At 43.4% G+C, this 23,709-nt stretch overlaps 1 protein-coding gene across 1 annotated transcript in view; it reads right to left on the bottom strand.

The window, feature by feature from the left end:
* LOC148540635 (inactive phospholipase C-like protein 2) overlaps positions 1–23,709 on the bottom strand; it is a 162,628-nt gene that overhangs the window by 5,543 nt on the left and 133,376 nt on the right. Inside the window, exon 5 of the mRNA XM_088442459.1 lies at positions 2,310–2,419. Coding sequence (XP_088298585.1) covers positions 2,310–2,419 — 110 coding nt within the window. The remainder of the gene's footprint in view (positions 1–2,309; positions 2,420–23,709) is intronic.

Raw genomic sequence — 23,709 nt, 5'->3', positions numbered from 1 at the left:
CGCGCATGCGTGCGGCATCCATTCACAGACGGGAGAGGGCTGGGGGAAGCCCAGCCAGTGACGGAGGGCTGGACTTTACCCCTAGCCTGACGTTACTTGGAGGCGTGCCATGCGGGCACGCCTCCAAATAACGTCACATAGGGGGCGTGGCCTATGGCAATGAGGCCACGCCCCAGTTTAGGTCGCGCGCTGCAATAGAAGGGCGCAGCGTACCGGGCCGGCACAGGGTGCTCAGACCCCTGGAGCCAGTCCTGCCCTTGGACACCCCCCTAATGATTAATTAGGCAATTGGAAGTTTCCAATTAGCTTAATTAGTCCAATAATTACATGTCATTTATTGGGGTTAAAAAAATGGCCTCAAATTACCCCAAAATCATATTTTCCGTTAGTTTAGGTACCCAAAATTTTATTGCAGTATTTTTTAATTGATAATAGATTTTTTTAATCATTTTGAACAATTTTTCAATGCGCCCTCAAAATAATTTTTATTACTTTTTTGTATTTTTCGTTTATTTTTAGATTTAACGAAAAAAGTTAGTTTTCTTAAATTTTTTTGCATTTAAAAAAAAAAGCACAAATCAGCTATTTGACACCATTTAAAAACCTACAGTACTTCCTAATGCCCACAAACAGCCTTCCATACGGTCCTGCTAATGAAATTATCAATTTTGGGGGGTCCAGGAGGGTCTCCCCACTTATTTATGCACATGTCTCACATCGCATTTGTCAGTCATTTCGCAAACCTCCGTGGCGAGTACCGCAAATAGGTAAATTTAATTGGATTGGAGAATTCTCGGGTGTTTGCATTCGTGCGAAGTCCTCGAGTTTCATGAAACAAACTTGCTACTCGCATTATTTGGAATCTTACAACATATTTCACAACTCTGCCTGAGGAAGCGGTTGAGCCGTAAAACATGTTGCAAGATTCCAAATAAGTAAGACTTATTCTGTTTTTTTTTCATTCAATTGACTTTCATTTTTAAGTGTTTATTATCTGACTTTTTGTGCCTGCAGCCTAGTTAAATTTATTTAATTTTTATTAAATTAGTAATTGCTGTTATAGGATCTGAGGCCTCGATTCAGACCCACTCGCTAAATACGTTCGCAAGCTAGATGCGTATGCAAATTTCGGCAAAGCAAGCGGTCGCACTGCAAGGCATTAGCACGCCCACTATGTCTTAGCGTGCGATCGCATTGTGTATGTAGACGCCCACCAGCCAGTCTTAAGATGCCCATTTGCGCACGTCATCTCCAGGAAGTGTGGGCAACCATTGGTACCATCAATAACCATCGGATTCATACGCAGCGCTTGTGGTTGACTATACCCTACCGCAAGCACTGTGAGCACTTCAGTGTGAAATACAACCAAGTGACGTGTACTGTGACGCTGCCTGTTAATTATGTACGCCTCTGAAATGGCGTTAGGACGCTCAGGCACACCTGTGTTCGCACCTCTACTCCCCCGTTTCTAGTGGCCTGCCCCTGTCACCACCCACAAACGGCTTCTCCTGTCACGCTTCCCGATCGCTTGCACTGGTCCGCGAACGTGCATTCCTATGCGTTCACATGCGCAGAATGCATACAATCGGCTGGCTGCGTGCGAACGCATCCAAGCGAGCGGGTCTGAATGAGGTCCTGAGTTCCAAGACAGATATATATTTTATATACTGTGTAATTTAGAATAAAATACATTTCTTTCACACCTAAACTACTGAAGTGGAAATGTGCACAGCTCATATATTGTGAGTAAAGAAGGAGGTTCTTCATTTGACAAAGTCCTGGTCATACAGGGAACTAATTCTCCACATTTAAAAGGTATTCAAAGTTACATTCACATACACAAAAGCCAGAACCAGAGATGATCTTGTATAGTACCTTGTATTGTATATACGTCTTTGGAAGCCATTTAGGAAGCTTGTGTTCATCTCCTTGGCTGTGGTCTTTAGATGCTGTGGCACCAGCCATTTCTGCTCTGACAACTATATGCAGTCATAATACCCAAAAAAGCAGCGCTGCCTGAACCCAAATGTCTGGCATCCTTGCTGGCATTGGGGCAGAGATGATGGTATATGTGAGGGAGGGAAAAGCACATGAGGAAGGAAGGCCCTGCTTGTTAGACCTTACAATATCACTATTTCTGAAAATGGCTACCTCCATTAGATTTACATATTCACAGTTAGGTCACATGCCTTTGGCAAGTATCTGTGATATCAGTATGTAAAATTGTAATCACAAATTGTATTTTGATTTTCTACCAGTGGATGGCAGCAGTGGATCACAGTGTTGCCAATTAGGTGTCCGCTACATACCTTCAGAACAGTAATATTCCAGGCAAAGCTTTCCATGGCTTTCTGAAGCTTCCTGCCCTTCAATCCTTCTTTGGCACCAATCCGATGGAGGTCTTCATGAAATCCCATTCCTAAATCAGCAACAAAGCAATAAATAAACTGAAGAATACACTTTACAAATATATAGATACAGAAATATATCAAGTATGAGTTTGCAGTCTCTAATTTTCATAGATGTTTTTTTCTCCTGGAAACACACAGGGGTGTACACAATATAGGACTTTTGCGTCATCTTTTTTGTTTACATTCTGTGGTGGCAAAATGTATAAGCTTGGTGGATTCCAGTCTCACGCAATCAAACCCCCCCCTGTCATGCCATTGCAGTATGTGTGGCAAGTTTATCGAAAGCCAATTAGATTTATCCGATATTAGAAAAAAAATTGCCCACGCACATCCCCAGCAGTCTAGATCAGCATGGGCATGTAATAGCGATACAACGTACAGAAGCCAGATCACAACGCACATTTCTAACTCATGGGTGGTCATCGTTCAATGCAGTTTTCTATTATAATGAATTAATTCTGACTGGATTTCAGTCGGCAAAATGTGAGGTTGGCAACACCTGCAGCAGATATATTATATACTGGTACCTAAGGCACAGGCTTGGAAATTTTATTGTGGATACAGTCTGGCAATATGAGCCCATGCATATTTGGTCTGTTTGTGACGAATTTACAATCCACGATTTAAATGTGTGTGGACGCGCCTTACACTATTAAAACAGGTCTCTAAGGCTATGGGTCATTTACTAAGTGCGAACTTGTTGCACGAGTACCTTGTACATGGCTGAGACTACTGCTTTTCCCTATAGTGTTCCAGCTTATAACAATTGCAGATACAGATTTACTGTATTAGGGATTTCCATCGGGCACAAAATCCATCTATGGTGAACCATCAATGGTTTGCAACCCTCAATGGCCACCGCTGCTGGAGGCACAGCGGACGGAGGCCAATCAAAAAAAGAGGTGGGGCTTAGTGGCTACTAGGGTGCGGGGCTAAGCTCTATCCCATCAAGACAACAAAAAACATTGGCTCCCACTCATCCATTGATGTCGGAGAACCATTGCCTCTCTGCCATCGATGACAAATCCATCGGTCATCGACAGTTAACCATCGATGATTGCTAGCTATTGATGGCCGATGGCCATCCCTATGCTATATGATAAGACTTTGTAGTGCACACAATACATCATCACTGCTGTGTTGCAGGTGACTATGGGCCTGATTTAGCAAGGATTGCAATTGCAAAGCTGCACGCAGGCAGCTTTGCAATTGCGATGACACCCCCTGCTCCATTTGCGCTTCCGGCACTGTGACGGAGGTCGCGGGCTGGGATCACCATCGGTGGCCAGCTGGCCAACTGAGTAAGCCTCAGCTTACTCGGGCTGGCCGGCTTGCGAGCCCAGCAGACTGTGTACATCTACGCAGTCCCTGGGCTGTCCACTCCTGGAAAACGGGGCGGAGACGCCCTGTTTCCGGGAATGACGGCCGACCCTGCCCCCACCCTGACCCTTAAAATCCTCTGCCTGTCAATCAGGCAGAAGTATTCAAGGACTTGCATGCGTCTTAGAAGGACCCATTCTGCACACGCGCAGATTCCCGATAATCATGAATCTGCGTTCAGCAGTGCTGTATCAGGCTCTCTGTCTGACACAGGCATTTCTTATTAACAAAAAAAAATGTGTCACTGAGCAAAATGTTATTTATTATTTTATTGTGTACATTTTCCCTATTGTGAGCAATGGTTTGCAGAGATAATAATAATAATAATAATAATAATAATAATAATAATAATAATAATAATAATAATAATAATAATAATACAAATAGCACAGACATTTTTGTAACAACTTTTATATTGAAACTGTATGAATGCATGTTCTCTTTAGGAGGAATTCACTTGTTTTTAGAGCGTCTGTAAGCCATGGGGGCCCAATCGCGCTATTCTTTTGCTGATCAAGCACCCATTATTTCTGCTCGCACCCTCCTGAGAAGACAAGCAGAAATGTGTAAAAAGTTGGGCTTTTGGGTATGCCCAATAGCTTAGAGGGGTTAAGCTGCTTTACACATCTAAAACCGGTGCATTTCAGCGTGACATGCGCAATAATTAATGGGCACCCAGTTACTCACGCCCGCCGGCACAAGCAATTGAATATCGTCCCGTCACTTTAGGCGGGAGATCGATCCCGAGAAGGCACGCAAATACAATTCAATTCCTCCCTTTGAGTCTTGTACTTTTCACAAAAGTATATTCCCATCTGTATGAATGCAGTGTATCAAATATAGACTCTATCAAATGAGCAGTTTAAATATTTATATTGAATTCATTTAATGTAGTTTGTGATGTCAGGAGACCACTAGACATGCATGCTCACAAATAATGTCGTCCTACCACCCTGAATTGCTATTTATGGTAGGGCATACTTCTTTTCATTTCAGACGGGTGCATAGTTGAGCATGCAAGTGCCTTGTAAATTAGTATCTTTTAAGTCAAGACCTATATAAAAGACATGTTATACCATGCACATCATTACAAACAGTATAGTCCAGTGAGCAGCAATATTTTTGAGACCGAATGTAAAATTGATTGTCCTATAATTTTCCGGTATCAAGTTTGTTAGTGACAATCAACTAATTTATTTGCCAACTTCAATGACCATTCCAAGCCTACCTAATCCTTCCAGCCACTCAGGTCTAGCAAGTTTACATTAATGGGAGTCCTTACTATTGAATAATTGTAGTTTGGTTTTTTTAGGGTGGGTGTTGGGGGGGGGGGTTGTTTGCTGATCAGAAAAAAATTAACTGCAGTAAATTACTTGTATATGTGAACAATACCACCTAACAAGGAACTGCAACAAAACACAGGATGTCAGAGACTGAAAGGAGAACTGGGAACAAGGGCTACTTCCTAGGAAGATTTTTGTAGTGGCCTGATCAGACATACAATATTTTATCTAATATACTATATTCAAGTAATGAATGGATTGCTGCACCAGTGGACCTCCTAATGTATCGGTTAAGGGAATTTTCAAGATTTTCTAGCACCATGCCTAACACTACACATTTAAAAACGATCTTTCAGCACTGCACTGCCCCCCATTCTCCTCATTAGATTATATTGTTTGGCAATTCTCCTCACAGTGACAGAAAGAAGAGGCACTTGGTTATTATGCTTGCACCAGGGATGGTCATACGCCAGTGATTTGATATAAAAATGATTAGAATAATACAAAGAAGATATTTATAACATCTTCATTGTTTATTGTAATAATTTTTATAGTTAACACCTACCAGCTTTGTGTGGAGCTCCCTGGGACTGCAGGGAGATGAGAGATGAGGCAGCAACAGCTCAGCCTCACTTCTGTATAGTCAGACACTGCTTGCAGAGCTGGGGGAGGGCACTCACCACGGGCAATAAACTGCACAGAAAGAGATCTAATAGAGGCATGCCGCTGAGTCTGGGGGGGGAGTGCCTTGAGAACTGATGGACACCTTGGATGTGTCATGTGGCCAGGAAGTGCACTGCAGTGTATAGAGATCAGAGCTCAGTCAGAGGAAGCATAAGAAGACACAGTTATGCAGATAGGAGAATCAATGGACACTGAAGCTTAGTGTAGTGAGGGGAGAGTTACAGTGAGCAGGGGGTGAGAAGGCTCCTAGCACTCAGACCCATCTCCATGTGTGCCTCCCCAGCCATTGACTTCACCGCATGTCACTGGCTTGCACATATGACATTATCACTGAGCAGCATTACTTATTTACATACTGTTTTTGGTACACTCCAGACACCAGTCTGGATAAATAAGCCTTGGAGAGAGTTAAAGAGGACAGAGCTAAAGTACCAACCAATCAGCTCCCAGCTGTCATTTTTCAAACACAGTCTGTAAAGTAATAGGAGCTGATTGGTTTATCTCCGTCAACTTTCTCTCTCTCCAAGGCTTAACAGATAGACCCCTTAATGCTTAAAGAAGGATATAAACAATAGGAAAATATGATTCTATTAATATATTTTAAAATAAGCTCCACAAGTTGTAAGATTCAGATAAATGGGCATGAGCTATCAGAAGGTTCATTATTAACTAACTTTACTTATTTTGTAACAGTTATCTATATAGTGTAATGTGCATTCTAGCACCCTGCAACTGTCACAACCTGTGCAGGTTGTCTTTCCTGACTGGGAGTGTCGCTCTCTGCTCTAGTGCTTCTAGCATAGTTGGCTAAGGCAACAAACAGCTGAGATACAGACCAGAGTGTGCTAGAAGCACCAGAGTAGAGAGCGACACCCAACAGGAAAGATGAACTGCACAGGTTGTGACAAATGCAGGGTGCTAGCATGCATTTTCCACAGAATTTTGTAGCCATTCAAATCAGTCCTTGCCCCAATGCAGCGTACAATCGATATTCTCTATCACATGGACACACTAGAGTGTAGCCAATTAACCTACCAGTATGTGTTTGGAGTGTAGGAGGAGACCCACACAAACACTGAGAACATACAAAGGGCTTGATTCAGCTGCAGCTCCATAATCACATTATTATTATTATTATTATTATTATTATTATCATTTATTTATATGGCGCCACAAGTGATCCGCAGCGCCTTACAAAGTACAAAAACAAATTGTATACAAGTGACTTACAGAACAGTACAATACAGGACATGGATAATATATATTGCTACATTAGCGACCATATAACCCAGATAAGCAACAGAACATAAACAACCAAGTGTTGGGTGCCCTAGTGGTGAGTAAGAAGTAAATGACACTATAGTAAGGAGAAGCACAAGAGGGTAGAGGGCCCTGCTCGTGAGAGCTTACAATCTAAATGCAGGTCTGTTGCGAAAATATGCTAGTGATTGCAATTGCAATCATGGAGACGCCCACTGTCTCTCACTACCGCTATCTCACATCCGTAATACTTTGCAAACCTCCATAAACATCGGTGACATCGAGTACCATTGCCCCTCACACAGAATAACAACAGTCCTGACCTTAAACTGCAATCCTCGTTGCACGCAGCGGGCTCTCAAGCTGTGTATGCAATCGCAGTGGCTAATTTATGCACGCCCATACAACGGCATTCAAACGGACAGACACGCCTGAGTTTCTCCGACCACTCCCCCGTCACCACCCCTAAACGCTCAGTGCCTGTCAATCACTCTGTGATGGCTCTCCGTGGCCTGTGTGATCGTAGTGGTGCTTTCGCGCACAGCGACGCAAGCGCAGTACGCAATAATCGGCCACCTGCGTAAGCTTTAGAAATAGCGATCCTTAATAAATCAGGCCCAATGTCCGCACAGAAAGGGAACTCATGACCTCAGTGCTGTGAGGCAGTAATGCTAACCATTATACAAACTTAAAACCAAAAATAGTAACCCTGTGTTAGTGTCCATCGTAAAGCCAGACTACGCAGAGTAATGACGCTGCTCTTTGCCTGGCGCTCTGGCTGTGTTAGAGCAATGAGACTTGGCAAGGAAACAAAATCTTTCATGCAACAGGTCTGTGGGAATTACATGGAGCTGCACTAAAAATAGATGGATGGATGGGTGGATGTGATTAACTGGAAGAGACAATAGTGGGGGCGGTGTTAGATTCTTAACCCCTCACCACAGGAGAGTGCAGTGGTGTGTCATAAGGCATACAGTACTTCTTATTAGTAGACTGTTCTTCAAAGGGAAAAACAGACTGATCTCATCATTATACCCTGTTATGTATATGCTTATACAAACATCTATTAAAAAAAAGAAAAAATAACACACAAAAAAATGAAAGGTAATAACAGTAGCTCACAGGTTTTATTTTATGCCATTGCCTTTTCCTGTATATCTTATTAAGTAATGCTTTTGTTTCCTCAAAGAATCATAAAATAGGATAAAAATTATCTTTTAAAACCTGTCCCACCGTAAACGGGGATTAACCAAGATGAAACGTACTTCGTGCTGTCTGTTTCAGAGAACATCCCACTCAACAGGCAATCGTGTTCCAAAGCTGTTAAATGTACAAAGCTTCTGCAACTTTTGCCAAAAAAACTGTAAAACTGTAGCATTCGTTTTTCAACAAATTAACTACACTTGTTTTTTTGTTTTTTCAGTGTTTTCCATATTTTTTCTGACGCATACCTTGCTAAGCATACCTCCCAACAGGATGTGGTCTCAATCCCGACGCTGGAATCTCGACAAGGGAGTTCAGATAGGCGTCAAAATACCGACGCCTATCTTAATCACGACGCCGGAATCCAGGAGGATGCGTGCCCGAACGAAGGTAAGCCGGGGGAGCCCTTAGTGTTAGCGGCAGGAGGCGAGGGTAGGTTTAGGTAAGTTAGCGTTAGGTTTGGGGGGGGGTTTAGGATTAGGCACCTCTAGGGAGGAGGGTTAGGGTCAGGCACCTCTGGGGGGGTTTAAGGTTAGGCACTAAGGGGGAAGGGTTAGGTTTAGGCACGAAGGGGGGAAACTTAGGTTTAGGCACAAACAGGGAGGGTTAGGGTGCAAGGTGGGGAGGGTTAGGCTACAAGAAGGGAGGGTTAGGCGGAGAAGGGTAAGTATACTTACCCAACCCCTATCGGGACATCAACCATCGGGTTGTCGCTGTCAGTATTGTGACAGGAGGCATCCTGACAGCCGGCATTATATACCCATTCCCTCCCAACTTTCCTTACTTTAGTGGGACAGACCCTATATGCCTATATGAGGAAACCACCCCACAGGAAGTTGGGAGCATACTTGTCTATTTTTGAAAAAGCATTTCAGGGAGATTGTGAAAGCAACACCTATGAGCACGGCGGTAAAGTGGACGTATACTGGTCCTTCTGATGAGAGGTGTGTCATAAAATTGCCACAAAATTGACTTACATCCAAATGTACACAAGCCCCAAAGCAGTTAGTAAGATCTATATGTTGATGAAAACACATTGATACTTTTCAGGGCTTGCTCATGTATTGTGTTTTAGGGTTCCATATGAATGGCCACGAGAAACCTTATATGAAAATGCATGTAGCCATAAGGATCACCGTGCCTTACTGTATAACCAATGCAGGGAATGGCACTGATTATACCATATGAATGTATATATCTCAGATTTCTGTTTCTTTCCAAGTATATAACAGCTACATAATAGGGGAAAGGTGCAATAAGGGAGATTGCTATACTATTCAGGGAGACAGGGAGATTGCTACTGTTTCAGGGAGTCTCTCTGACAATCAGGGAGAGTTGCAGGGTTGGGAGGTATCATTGACAGGTGCCTCCGAATGCATGGTGCAAATCAATGGGCCTTGAAGAGAAGACAAGGAGCACTGGTAGCAAGGATAGTGCTAGGGTTGGAGATGGAGTGTCTAGCTAGAGGGCAGCATAGCATTTCAAAAGTGCTTAACATGGCCCCTGTGGGACATGGCTACAAACAATGTGGTGCAGAAAGGCCCATAACATGCCGTGGCCAATTCCCTACAGTATGTTCCAATGTTGACTGTAAATGTTAGGTGGTATGTGATAATAGCAGCAGCAGCTATACCTCTGGATTGAATGGACTGTTGCAATATTGAACACCATGGGGTACATTTATTAAAGGCATTTAAGTTAAACTTTCTACTTTTCTACTACAGGGTTACCACTATTGCCGGTTATAGACCATGACAGAAACTATTAAATGGACTTCTAAAGCTTGGATTTAGCAAAGCATGGAGAAGTCGGATTGCCCACTACAATCCTCTTATTACTATCGCCATTTTAGGGTGGTGGTAACGAGGGCAGCCTACTGGGGAAAAGAAAGATACAGATAATTTCTTTTCTTTTCTATTTTTTTAGCTATTTAATTTATGTTTAAACAAAGTGGACCTAGACCCCAAGTCCCGGGTTTCCAGTCCACTGCACATGTGTGAACCAGGTCATGCAAGCACAGATACAGTACAGGCAGGACTGGTTGGTGAACCTACCACTGCCAGCCAATATCATTCTACTGCCATTTTAGAAATTGTGGTGATAAGTGATTTTCTCCTTCATTCACCTTGGCAAACCTAACAGAGTTAAAGCAACATGGTGTCAAGCTGTGGCTACGTCTGGAGGATGTTCAGGTATTGGATAAACCAAAACAGGCAATAAACAAATCAGAACATCACAAGTGATAACATTTTTGCAGATGGTCAGCTCATTCCAACACAACACAACAGATATTATGAGCATTAGGATAAATAATATTCAAAGCAAAGTAAATGTATCAGTATGTCTCAAGATATTGGACCTCATTCAGAGTCGGTCGTTGCGGCCGCACGGTCGTACGCCACCGATGTTCACTAAACTGCGCATGCGTAAAGTTCGCAATGCGTGTGCGCAAACTAGCGGCTACGATCAGAAATTTCTCTCTCCTTGAACACAGCCAGGTCGGTAGTTTGAGTGACAGATGGAGGCGTTTGTGGGTGGTAACAGGGGAAGGTGCTTGAAAACAGGGGAGTGGAGATCCGAACGCAGGTGTGCCTAATTATGCGAACGGCGTTTTATGGGAGTGCATAATTAACAAAGTAGTGTCATGGCACACGTGACATGGGTGGTTTGTACACTGACCTGATCGTAGTGCTTAAGAGAGGGTATGGTCAACCTTAAGCTCTACGACCAGTTCCAATGGTTACCGATGGTCTCGATTAATCCTTATATGGCCGGAGATGACGTGTAATGCGTACAAGAAGGGGGCGTATTTTTTGTCTTATGGCCGCATCCTCCCCTTGGTCGGCCAGCTAACGATCCGATCTTAAGGACGCAACTTGCGAGTGCATCATTTGCATATCCGGCCCCTTTTCCCTTACGACCGTGCGGCCGCAACGACCGACTCTGAATGAGGTCTACAGTGCCTAGCACAGATTGAACAATGTCCAACTGTGAGGAAATGCCTGACATGATTGTGAATGCTATCTTCTACTGTAGGAGGACATGGTGGCACAAACTACAGTCAGAACTAATAAGACTGAGGGATCAGAAACAGACTTCTCTGGGATCACAACTTCAAGTTATCCATGAGCACCAAGAAATCTGATCTGGTGGCAGTAACCAATAATAAAGACACAATGTAGACCTCTATTACACCCAGACTGGCTAATTGTAGTAACAACAGATTCCCGTGCTCCAGGATGAGGAACCCATCTCCTCTAAGATATAGCACAGGGAACATGATCAACAAAAGAGAGGAACCCTCACTTAAATATGCTACAAATGAGGGCAGTGTGGAAGTCACTCAAGCAGTCTCACCTACAGAGGAGGGAAAGCATGTCAGAATATTCTCAGACAACAGAAAGGGGGTGGCCTTCATAAATCACTAAGAGAGCACGTGAGGCATAACAATGAAGGAGGAAGTAATACAACTGTTATTTTTGGTCAGAAATAAACCATGTCGCAGGCAATAAAAAAATGATTATCTGAGCTGCAGACAAGTGATTCCATGAGAATGATCACTACATCAAGAACTCCTGGTAACAACAGTCAGTCTTCCATAAATGTATCTTCCAACGGAGGTTCCCATTAGCTGATCCGTTTCCTTCCATTTTCTCTTTTCTCCCACATGCAGAGAAAACAAAATAATAGTAATCCTTCCATTTTGGCAACGGTGTCCATGATTCTTGGTAGTCTTGGAGATGCTTCAGGAAGAAACCCAGCCTCAATTACTTCCTCCAGGTCAAATATAGAGCAGCTACAATTAATGGCATGGAAACTGAATGGAAAGTGCTCAGAGACAAGGGACTGTCAGAGTCAGTAATTAGCACCCTCATGCAAGCAAGACAAGAGGAACTCTTTCATACCTTATTACAGAGTTTGGAGAAAGTTTATTTGCTGCTTAAGTTTCTATGGCATACACACTTTATAATTTGGACTCAGTGTGTGTTGCTTTTATCAATACTCAATGCTCAGATATCAGCATTGAGTGTCTTTCTGGGGGAGTTTGATTCAGAAGGCTCAATCCATTTATTTCCGAAGCAGTAAAAATACCTTGACCTTCTATCGAGCTGTTTGTGGCTACATGGGACATCAATACATTAAGCACTCACTAAAGGCCCATTTGAACCACTGAATGAGGTTCTTTTGAGATGACACTGACAGTCGTGTTTAAAGGTGATGATTACTTCTGACAGCAGAGTGGGTGAATTACATGCACTATGGTGCAAAGATTTATTTTAAATATTTTTGAAGATAAAGTGGCCTTGGGAGCCAAGCCAACACATCTGTCATAGGTTGTATCAACATTTCATATTATCAGGAGATTGTATAATCATCCTTTTATCCACTGCCGGGGAATGACAAAGAAAATTCATACATTGAATGGTATATATTAATCAGAGACAGCTTGGGAAGTCAATTGAAACACAGAGGAAGAGTAGATGCTCTATTATATACCATATATATACTGTACTACCAGTCTATACCTATCTTGAATGGACTCATACCCAATGTAAGGGCTGCCATAGAGTATTTAGTAGAAAATGAATTATCCGTAAATTAGAATTAGAATGAGCAGCAACAGAAAATCTTTGTTGTTGTCGCAACATGATAAAAACTCGTATTTCTATATAACACTCAAACATGAGCATATTGGAAGATATGTAAAGAAAATTCAACATTTTGTGGTTTTAAAATAAGCAAAATATACCTCAGAAACACGCAAACAATAAATTGCAATGCAAATGTAAATCCAGAGAAGTACCCTTTTGTCACGGTCAAAATCTATGATTGTCTTGGACACTTAGGGCCATATTCAATTTGAGGTGAAAAAGTCTGTTGCCGCACTTTTCGCCATCATCAGTAAAAACTTATAACGGTCATCCCCGCTATTCCCCGTATTCAATTTAATTTCAGCGAAAATGGGACCTGGCGAAAGGAGATCGGCTAAAAGTCCTGTCATTTTAGGGGAAATCAGCCTAACACCCCCAAAAAGATGCTCTGACATGGGGGATCACTATGGGTACCCCCGAATAGCCCTGCTAAAGGTATGTGGTGTCTTTAAACAGTCTCAATAGGTGCTGTATAGCATCTTTGGGAAAGTGGTGAAGAATAGCATTTAGCAACTTTTGGGGGGGAAAATAAGGTGTCCCATCAAATTTGAGGTACATGAAAATGGGTACTAGCATATTTTAAAGTGGCTAATGTGAAGTTTTAAAAATCATGAAAAATCCACCATCAAAAAAACACCTGCCACATACTTAGGGACCCCCCTGAGTCTATTTTGCTAGTTTAGAAGTTTGTCCCCCAATTTTTTTTTCACCCCCAAAATGAAAGTACCTTTTTTTGGGGTGTCCTGTGGTCCTTTTTAAAAAAAAAATTTGACACAGAATAACTTTCCAAGGGGTGAAGGGTGGTTTTTGGAAGTCTGCACCAAAAAAACCCAATTCTGCACATGTTCTCGCCACCTATTCAATGGTGATACTTTTTCGCAGGTCCCAATGCATAGACTTTTCACTCCGGCAAAAAGTCGGGAAAATTGAATACGGGAATAACTCAAACCTGGGAAAATGACGTGTTTTCGCAGCCTAATTGGATATGGCCCTTACTGTAAAACATTGTTGACAAAACTACTAGCTGGCTCTATTATACAAAAAAAGGTTAGTTTTATAATTGGGTGCACTGACAACAGATGTACAGGGGTGAGTAATGCACAGTGCCATACTGACTTCACACTAGGAACTCTACCCACTTCACAAGGAAACTAACACCCGTTCTATATTTCATTTTTCCTGTACTGAGACGCCATCTGGTCATTCATTTATCTCCAGTCCCCAAAGGTAAAGGTATAATTAAATACTAAATGGCAATAGATCAAAAATGTTAAATAATTTAACATTTTAATGTAAAAGAATAACTCAATGATGTCAAAATATCAAATTTATTCCATAGAGTGACATCTACATAATTGTGATTGATTTGATAATAATGATGATGATAATAATAATAGACCAGCCATATTTATAAATTGCTACCTGCATATAAGACAGTGTCAACATATCTTGTGGAATCATACATACATACAAACTGTACATACATACATACATAATCCCAGTTAAACCCTTACAGCACTTTATGGACTCAGGCTCACGACATCACTGTTGAATTTGGCCAAAGGCATAGGGTAAGCAGATGGGCCGCTTCAGGTTCAGGGCCTGTTACTATTGTCAAAATATTAACTCACACTCACATAGGCTAATACAGCATTTTGTACACACCCAGTTATAATGCTGTCAATAAGAATTGGATTATTGTCATGGATAACACCCATATTGGGGTTGCACTCTGTAATATGAGGCCAATTGCACTATGGCACAGCCGCACGGGTGACACTGCAGTGTATGGCCAGTTTACTTATCTCCCTCTTTGTCTGCCTTCATCTACTTTACCTAGATTTATCAAATATAATATAATCTTCTAACTGTACTAAAGGTGTGTGTGGAATTTTCCAAGTATTTGTCCCCATTAAAGGTGCTACTTTATTGGATTTAGTGTACATAGGTTGTACAAACCCAACCCATTAGAGTAGATGTCTATTGCTGGGTTTGACAGTGACTGGTGGAAAAAGTTTGAAACAGCGGGCAATGTTTAGTGGTACAAAGAGTGGTTCAGAACCAACAGATGATGCCACAGTATCCGTATTAAGCAGTCAGGAAGCCGGCGGTCGGGATTACGTCCGTCGGCTTCCCGACTGCTTCCCATCCGCATAACCTTTTATACTTCTTTCTTACAATTGCTGCTAATACTGCTTTGATACTCTTATCTTTAACAAAATGATTGCTGAATTCCAATAATGCCGACACAGTAAGGCCCTATGGAATCTTACACATGGCTCTGGAATACAACAGCTGTACCTGGCCCTCCCAGATGTCCTCTCTGCCTATATAATTATAAAGCATTATTTATAGAAGTTCTTTCCATAGAAAGCAAACCTGTGTTGTATATTATTACTGTGATTTTCCCCATTTAAACTAAAACACATTGGCCCTCATTCAGAGCCGTTCGCTATTTGCGGTCGTTCATTCAAAAACAAGGGGTGGCTATTCAAATGATCCGTTCGCAAATTGCAGTCTGTTCACACCTCTAAGTCTGAACGAGCGAGCAAAACATACGCTCGTTTATTTGTTCAAAAAGCCCCCTGGCCGCTCGCACCATACGTCATGTCCGCTATTTATTAGATTAATCGAGTACATCGACCAGCGTATGAACTGCTCGCTATTCTTGTGGTTGGTGTTTGCTACCACAAATTTGCGAGCAGTTCTGGCTATAAAATAACCCAGTGACGTGGTCAATGACGCTGCTGTATTAATTATGCACACCCATAATACGCCCGTTTTGACCTTTAAGCACGCCTGCGTTCGGATCTCCACTCCCCGTTTTCAAGCACCTTCCCCTGTTACCACCCACATACGCCTCATTCTGTCACTCAAAATAGCAGGCACTCGCTATATAGCGTACAAACGATTTTTGTTCGCACTGACTGGTTCGCGCATGCGTACTAAAAACCGTACGCATGCGCAGATGTGCAAACATCGCTCGGAACGAGCGTACTGCCGCTAACGAGCGGCTCTGAATGAGGGCCATTGTTCCCTAGTTTTAGCACACACAGTGACAAATTACTGTATGCATGGGATGTATTTCTATTTAACTGCATTCCCTAATAAACTTCCTTACTGCACCGAATTAGAGGGACTAGCCCAAAACTTCTGCTCAGTTACGTCGCCCTTGTGCACAACTCCATTTCACCAACTGCAGCAAATGCCAGGGTCATTAATCGGTAGAACTTTTGAAAAGCATACCTAGACACAAATACAAATATAGGGCATCCGGTTTTACTATTACGGCAACATGCCCAAATAAAAATAACAGCATTTATAAAGTACAAACTGAATGTTCTTTTAAATGGAATGTGCAATATGTATATACTTTATATATATATATTGTTCTCTACAAGGTTGAACTTCAGGGAGCAAGCAGTAACCTTGTCAAAAACATTTTCTCTAATGTCATTCTTTTAGAAACAGAGAATGCCCATGGCAGATAATGACTACTGACCCATCAAGTCTTAAGATGTGCTATTCTTGGGATAGATCTGTGCCAAGGCACATTATATGTATTCACTATTGTGTTGTCCACTACACCTGCATCTACTACCCCTTTAGTAAACAAAAAACATTTTCTATTATTACTCCGGAGTGGTGTTCTTTATTAATTTGTGACAACATCTTCTAGCATTAAATTGGTTTAGAATTAAATTGTCGGAACAATTTATATTTGTAATTTTTTTTTTTACTTTTTTTTATCATTTTTAAATATTGGACATAAATTTGCTCCATTAATCTTTAATGGTAAGCTTTGTGGTTAAGACCCAGCACCATTTTTGTAGTTCCTACTCAAGTTTATCAAAAGCAAGTGATGTCTGTCTAACGAAAGCTTTCTGCAATGCAACTGACACAGGACCTGATTCAGAGATGTACGGTATTCTCATCGCTGCTGCGTCTTTGGACACAGCAACAATGAGAACATCTTTTAATGTAGCAGGAGGCGCTTGAGGACAAAAGATGCCCCCTGACAGCATTGCAGATCCGAGTGCTGCGTCTGGCCATCAGCCATCTGAGTAAGCCTAAAGGTGCGTACACACTAGACGATATGCTCCCTGAGCGATATCGTCTAGTGTGTCCCCGGCAGGCTGTGCTCAATGTCGTTCATGACATTGAGCACAGCCGCTGAACGATATCATTAACGATATCGTTCAGCGCCGGGCTCTCTCCCCCATTCCCTGACATGCAGCAACCTGATGAGATCGTCAGGTTGGCCTGCATGTCAGCCCGATGAACGATGATGACGAACGACCCGCGGGAACGCGCGTCGTCGTCATCGTTCATCTTTTTGGGCTTAAAAATGGACGATAAAGTGGACGACTGAACGATAACGATATCGTTATCGTTCAGTCGTCCACTTTATCTCCCAGTGTGTACGCACCTTAAGTCGGAACTGCTCAGCCGGGGCCAGAAAATCTACTTCGGAAGACACAGACCTTGTCACTCCCAGAAAATGGGGACAACACACCCCCATTTTTGGGAAAGCTGACTGTACCCTGCCTATTCCCTGCCCTAAATGTCCACAGCATGTCAATCATGCCACAGCTTAGGGCGTACTCGCATATAGAGACATGAACAGACCTCTGTCGCACTTGTACACAAGTCATTCAGTTTGCGTACAGGATGGAATCAGGCCCATTGTTCTACTGATAATCCTTCTGGTTACACAGCCAGGTATTCTACTAGCCTGCAGCCTGGCCGTACAGTTCATTTATCTCACAGTTGTCTATTTGTCCTTTTAAAACTACACACACACACAATATTACAACATATTGAAATACAATAGTAATTTTCCGAACTGACGGCACAAGACACGGAGGCAGTACAATCACGTTCATGCTTCTGTTTTCCCTCACAAATATAGTATCCATCACAAATAAAAATGTTGGCTTTTAGTGAGGTATCAAATATTCATAACAAAAGTATTGTTGTTCGCCTCCATAGTACACTGGTTTCCTATTACATAAGCCACAATATGAGAACCAGCAATTGCGGAATTGTTCATCTCACCCAGGGTGGGATGTACTAAGCATCTCATCCGTGATGCTGTACATTCCGCCACTTATCGGGTACATACCGGTGATATCACCGGTATGTACTTAGAAAGTCGCAAAGGACAGCTTTCCAGTTAAGAGCTGTCCTTTACGATTCAGGGGCTTCCAGGTGTATGACCCAAAAGTCACTCTGGTATCCTTCTGCACATGCATAAAATAACACGAACACAGCTGGGCATACTGGTAGGGATCCCTGTCAGTGCAGTACGCAGAACGAAGCCCATAGGCTTCTATTGCGTAACACCATCAAATGGCATTACCCACTGAGTCGAAGCTCCAGAATTTTCGGGGGTTTGACCACATTTCTGCCCTTTGTACATCCCATCCCCAATGTTCTTGCTCAACGTTCTCAGCTCCTTTACTAATGAATATAGCATGACCTAGTCCTTGTTGCTTTCCCCCTTTGCGATTGTATGGCCTGACTACCACTAACCTATCTGGAAAATAGTTTGGTAGTTAACTAGCAAGAATGCAGCAGCCTTCTGTTTTCTAGGTTGGGCATTTGTATATAGAAGTGGAGGTAATGATGACTGCTGGGTAAGACATGCTATAGTTGAAAGAAACTGTAAAATGTACTAACAAAAGGATCAGGGTTCGGATGGTAGACCTAAGTCTTGTTCCCTTCTCATCTGCAAATCTCCATACATGACTGCTATGGTAATGCTAGGCACAGTGGTGTTGTGTAATAAGAATTGCAGGACATTAGTAGAGTAGTGTAGGACAATTTATGTAGTGGTGAACTTGATAAGATAGGGAGGGGGGAGAGGGCTGCTCAGACTGGATCCAAAGATTTGAACTGCCAGGCAAATTTTTGCTTTACATCGAGGCTAATTCCTTAGTTGAAAAGTAAAAGAATAACAACTTAGAGACTTACTAAATTACTATGCTCTTACATTCTTACTCCTGAACTTTCACTCTGGGGGAAACTGCTACCATACGTTATAGAACTGCCATTCTGGAGCTAGACACTTAGTGGGGTAACAAATTCAAAGTCCCCTCTATAACTCATCCTTACTGGATATACAGTTTCAACTAAGTGTCCAAGGAGTTTTGGTAATTTTCTTTAATAGGCTTTTTATTTTGCTGCTCTTCCAGCATGGATCCCTTCCCTTCCTCCTTCCAATTCTCTATGGGAAGGAGGGGAGCCAGTTTCCAGCTATAGCTCCCCTGCCCCCATGTATCGGATGCAGAATCCCACACTTTTCATGGAGAGGGATAGCACACATTGTATTGGATCTGGTGAGAGAAGGAGCCTATCCCTGAATGTAGGTTACTCCTCCTTGGCAGCCTTCACCTCAAAATGGCAAAGCTTGTTGGAATTCAACTTCACTGACATTCCCGTCAGGATATAAGAGAATATCCCATGTTTCTCCATTCAGGCTTTGCTGAAGACCCTCTCCTCCTCCAGATGACCCCCGTGACTTGCCTTTTGTGGCAAAGTACCTTTTTTTTTGCCTTGCAATTTGAAAGATTGTGTGTGTGAGAGAGACTTATGGGTAATATCAAATAATTTGTATCTGCCAGTGTATTCTGAATATTATTGTTCTTGTTTATATGTGTACTTGTATATGTTTATTCATTCTATGTGTCAGTTTTCTCCAATTTCATTTTTTTTTCTTTTTTCTCTGTGTCCCTTCTACAGTGTCGGATAAAAAGATTAGTTCCAAATCTAAACCTGGTGGAAGGAAATTTAGCTAATTATTTAAATTAGTCCAGGTGCCAGACAATATTTCTTAATGGAACAGTTATTTGGTGTGCGGATTGCAAAGTGGAGGACTGAAGGGCCACGTATGCCGCTAAGATGGCTGAGCATGCTTGGACAATATCAATATCCCTGTCTTTGTAATCCTAAATTAGTTCAACTTGATGCATGTCCTAAGACGGTGAGTGGAAATTCTTCTTCAGTCTCCTAGGGGACGTCCACCCATAATTTGTCAGAATCTGCCTCAGTAATACAAATTGAACCACCCTGGGAAAAAGCTTTAGAAAAATCTGTTATTTTTCATGTAAAAGCTGATGCTCCCTCACATCAAATCGCCTGCAGCCCAAGTTCAGTTCAAGGAGGATTATGATTCAGAGTTCTCCTCACATGAAGAGGGTGAACTAATCGAATATTCTAATTTGGATAACTCATGAACTGACAAACTAATTATTGCAGTTTGCCAAGCACTTAGTATGGTAGACATGGAGGAGTCCCTAATAATGCTTTATTCTAAAGAAAAAAAAGAAGTAATATTTCCATCCTCAGACCAACTGTCTGAAATTTGGTTGTCGCTTTAAGGCCCCCATACATCAGATATTGCCACAATCGATTGAAAAAGGGAAAGATTTTTATATACAATCGATTGCAAATTGCACGATTGCTGCAATCAGTCTCTGATGTATGGGGGCCTTTAGTCTAACTTGTTAAAGGATTGCAATTTGACTGACCAAAGGCAGATTGCAGTCGTTGATTGAACATATTACAGAGGCATCAGAGTGGCTCTGAAAGCTTCTTTATTTTTGTTCTAGGATCTCAGGGCCTAATTCAGCAAGGAACGCAGTTGTGAATACGCACGCAATCGGTCAATTATTTTCGCATGAGTATGCATCGCAGTGCGCGAACTAGCAATTGCAATGTGAACTGCGTCTGCAGAGGCTACACAGGTCCAGAGCAGAGTGATTGACAGGAAGTGCCGTTTGTGGGTGCTGATGGGGGGGTGGTCGGGTGAACGCAGGCGTGCCAGTGAGTCTCAACGCCGTTGCAGGGGCGTGCATAAATTATTTACTGCGCTACCAGATGCAGCCTGAGGCCTCATAGCGTGACCTACGATAGCAATTCCCGTGTGAGGTCAGACCTGCCTTAACTGTGCGTATGGGTCCGATGTTACCGATTAATTCGCTATGTTGCCCAAGTATATGGATGTGAGTAAGGGGAACTGAGCGTCCTTATGTTAGGCTGTGATCGCAATACGATTGCAAACATTTGCATTTCACCGCTGATATTAGCAACTGCGTAGCATGCGTATTAGCAGAATAGCGATCCTTGCTGAATCAGGCGCCCTCAGTCTTACCAGTAGTCACTAGACATTGTGGCTTACATCATGGGATGCAGATGTAGAATCTAAAAAGCCTTTGGAGTCTCTGCCTTTTGGGGGTAGAATACTTTTTGGACCTAAACTTGACATAATCATCTGCCAAGTCATGATGGGGCAGTTCCTGCCTACCTGTAAAAACATCCAGAATAAAAGGTCTGACATTTTGGGCGGGATGTAAATGACTTGCCTTGTAAATGACTGCAACTTTAAAAAAAGATTGAGATCAGTCTGCATCCCGCACCTCCAGCAGACTCGATCTACATTACATCCCACCCTAAGTCTCTTCTCTTCCCTGTTGAGTCAAATTGTTCTGGGTCAACATAGCAGAAGACAGGCATGGGATGAATACCTTGTGAAGAACAAACTTAATCATTGCGACTTGGACAATCATTTCCTCAAATCATACTTGTCTTCTTCAATCTCACCTGCTGTCACAGTGCACTGGACCCTGGCTATTACTTACCGGGTCCAGCAGCACTGGAAACTACATCAGCGGCGGGCAGCGGACAGGGAGTCCCCGGCGGCCGCTGCTGAGGCATCCTCCCCCTTGCTGTGCAGCTGCATGTGCAGGAGGCTGCAGCTCTCCTAGGAGCAAGCACGCCGACCTGCAGAGGAATTTAAAGGGACGAGATTTGAACTCCACCCTATAAGATGGAGTCTCTGGCAACAAGCAGGTGCCAGAGTATAGGCTACAATACCTTATTCCAGCGTTTTTGTGCATTTCTCATTACCTGTTGCTGACCTTGACTTTGTCCGTGACTCCGATTTCGTCTGATCCCTGGTACTGCGTTGATAATCCGGTTCTGACCTTGGCCCTGATTCAGACCCACTCGCAAGCGGCTGTCCGCTCGCAAGTGGGTCGATGGTCTGCACTGAGCATGCGCACGACGGAGGGAGCTCCGTCGTGCGCATGCGCCAGACGCGACGGGCGAAGGAAAGTCCTTCGCTCGTTGTGTCTGATCAAAGGGGGAGTGCTGTCGATGTTGATTGACAGCACGCCCCCTTTGGTGGGCGTGCCGGGGGCGTGCCTCCCTGACGGGGGTGTTCCCAAGGGAACGCCTCCCGTCAGAAGCCGGCCCACTGACATCACTAGTGATGTCAGTGGGAGTGATTTTGGCTCTGATAGAGCCAAAATCACTCCGGGCCTTGCGGTTGAAAACCTCAACCGCAGGCTCCGGCTCGCAGTTTCGATGGTCGCGATGGTCACGACCATCGCGGCCATCAAACTGCACGCTCGTATAGGCTGTGGGTGGTGACCCACAGCTATACGAGCGTCCAGGAGGACGCTCCATTTTTATGGAGGGCGGCCCTCATTCAGAGCGTGCGCTCTGCTCAGAGCGTACGGCTCTGAATGAGGGCCCTTGTCTATCCTCTGTGACCTGCAGACGTCTGCTTCCTGGTACTGTCTTGTCTGTTTGGTTCTGACTCGGCCTTTCGACTATGCTGAAAGTCTTCTCCGCTACATCCGGAGTTCAGCGCGACCTGTGTGTTGGACGCAGACAAGTCCATATCTTCGTCCAAGAGTCCCTTGTGTACACCGCCGGCACATTACACTCTACGCCTCAGAAATAGGTCACGTCAATCCCTAAATATGGGTGGCATCCATTATCCACCTGAGAGCTGTGACACCTGCACATCATTGTTCAATTATTGGAGTCTAATAAATAGCTCATAAATTGTCTAAAATCAAGGATTCCACCCAAACGATAGGATGTTCATTGGCTTGTTGTTCATCATCTAAATACAGTGAAGGACAAGATCCTTGGATTACAAAGTCATTTTTTGCAAGATTTCTGTTCAATGGTCCTCTTGTGGATTCTTTGGCCTTCATTGGGCAATGATATCTACAGTAACCAAAGCTAAAGATCTTGGACCTTTTTCTGAGACGAACAGCTGCATCTATTGGTTGTAACCCATCTGCGACTTTATGCAAACACATATGCAAATACTCACATGCTCACCATTAGCTTCTGTATGCGCTGTAATACCGATAGGTGCATCCTTATACCCCATTGGTCGCACCATCAAAACTTGCACAAGGCCTATGGCAGGTGCAGCTTTTGACTATGGCCTTGCATGCAGGTCTGCCATCAGGGGGGACTCCCGGGACCGGAGTCCCAGGCCCAGACACTTGAAGGTCCTATCCGGCACCTGCTACATACTGCCCGCCCGCTACTAAGCCCCTGGCTGAAGGTAGCAGACAGTGACAGACCCGGCTGCGCCCAGCACACACTACTATCCACACGGCCCTTTCCACCGCCGCACATTAGACTAAGTAAGTGACCAGTGTTGAGTCACTTCTCAGCCGCTTTCCCGCTCCGCCTCCTACCTTACTGCATTGGCCAATCACCAGTGTGCCCACTGCCCTCAATAAAGTTTTTCTACACTGAAGCCGGCATGCGTGACGTCATGCTGCGCCACTGAATGACAGAGGACCTGCGGCGGGCGGGTGGTGTGAGGAGTCTGAGGGGCTGCCCGTCGCAAGGAGAGTGAGACAGTGACAGAAGAAGGATGCAGCGAGCGAGGTAAGGTAAAGTGTGTGAGGACCTCTAGGAAGCAATGCCTTAGACTATGGGTCTCCTGCTACCTTTCTTAACTAAAACATACACAGAATATATATATTCTAGTGTTATAAGCTCCCTCCAAGGAAGAGGAAA

The sequence above is a fragment of the Taudactylus pleione genome, unplaced genomic scaffold (genome assembly GCF_031769625.1).
Source record: "Taudactylus pleione unplaced genomic scaffold, aTauple2 ptg000018l, whole genome shotgun sequence".
Lineage (NCBI taxonomy): Eukaryota > Metazoa > Chordata > Amphibia > Anura > Myobatrachidae > Taudactylus > Taudactylus pleione.
Note: the sequence above shows the minus strand (reverse complement) of the source record. Positions and strands in the feature narration are given on the sequence as shown.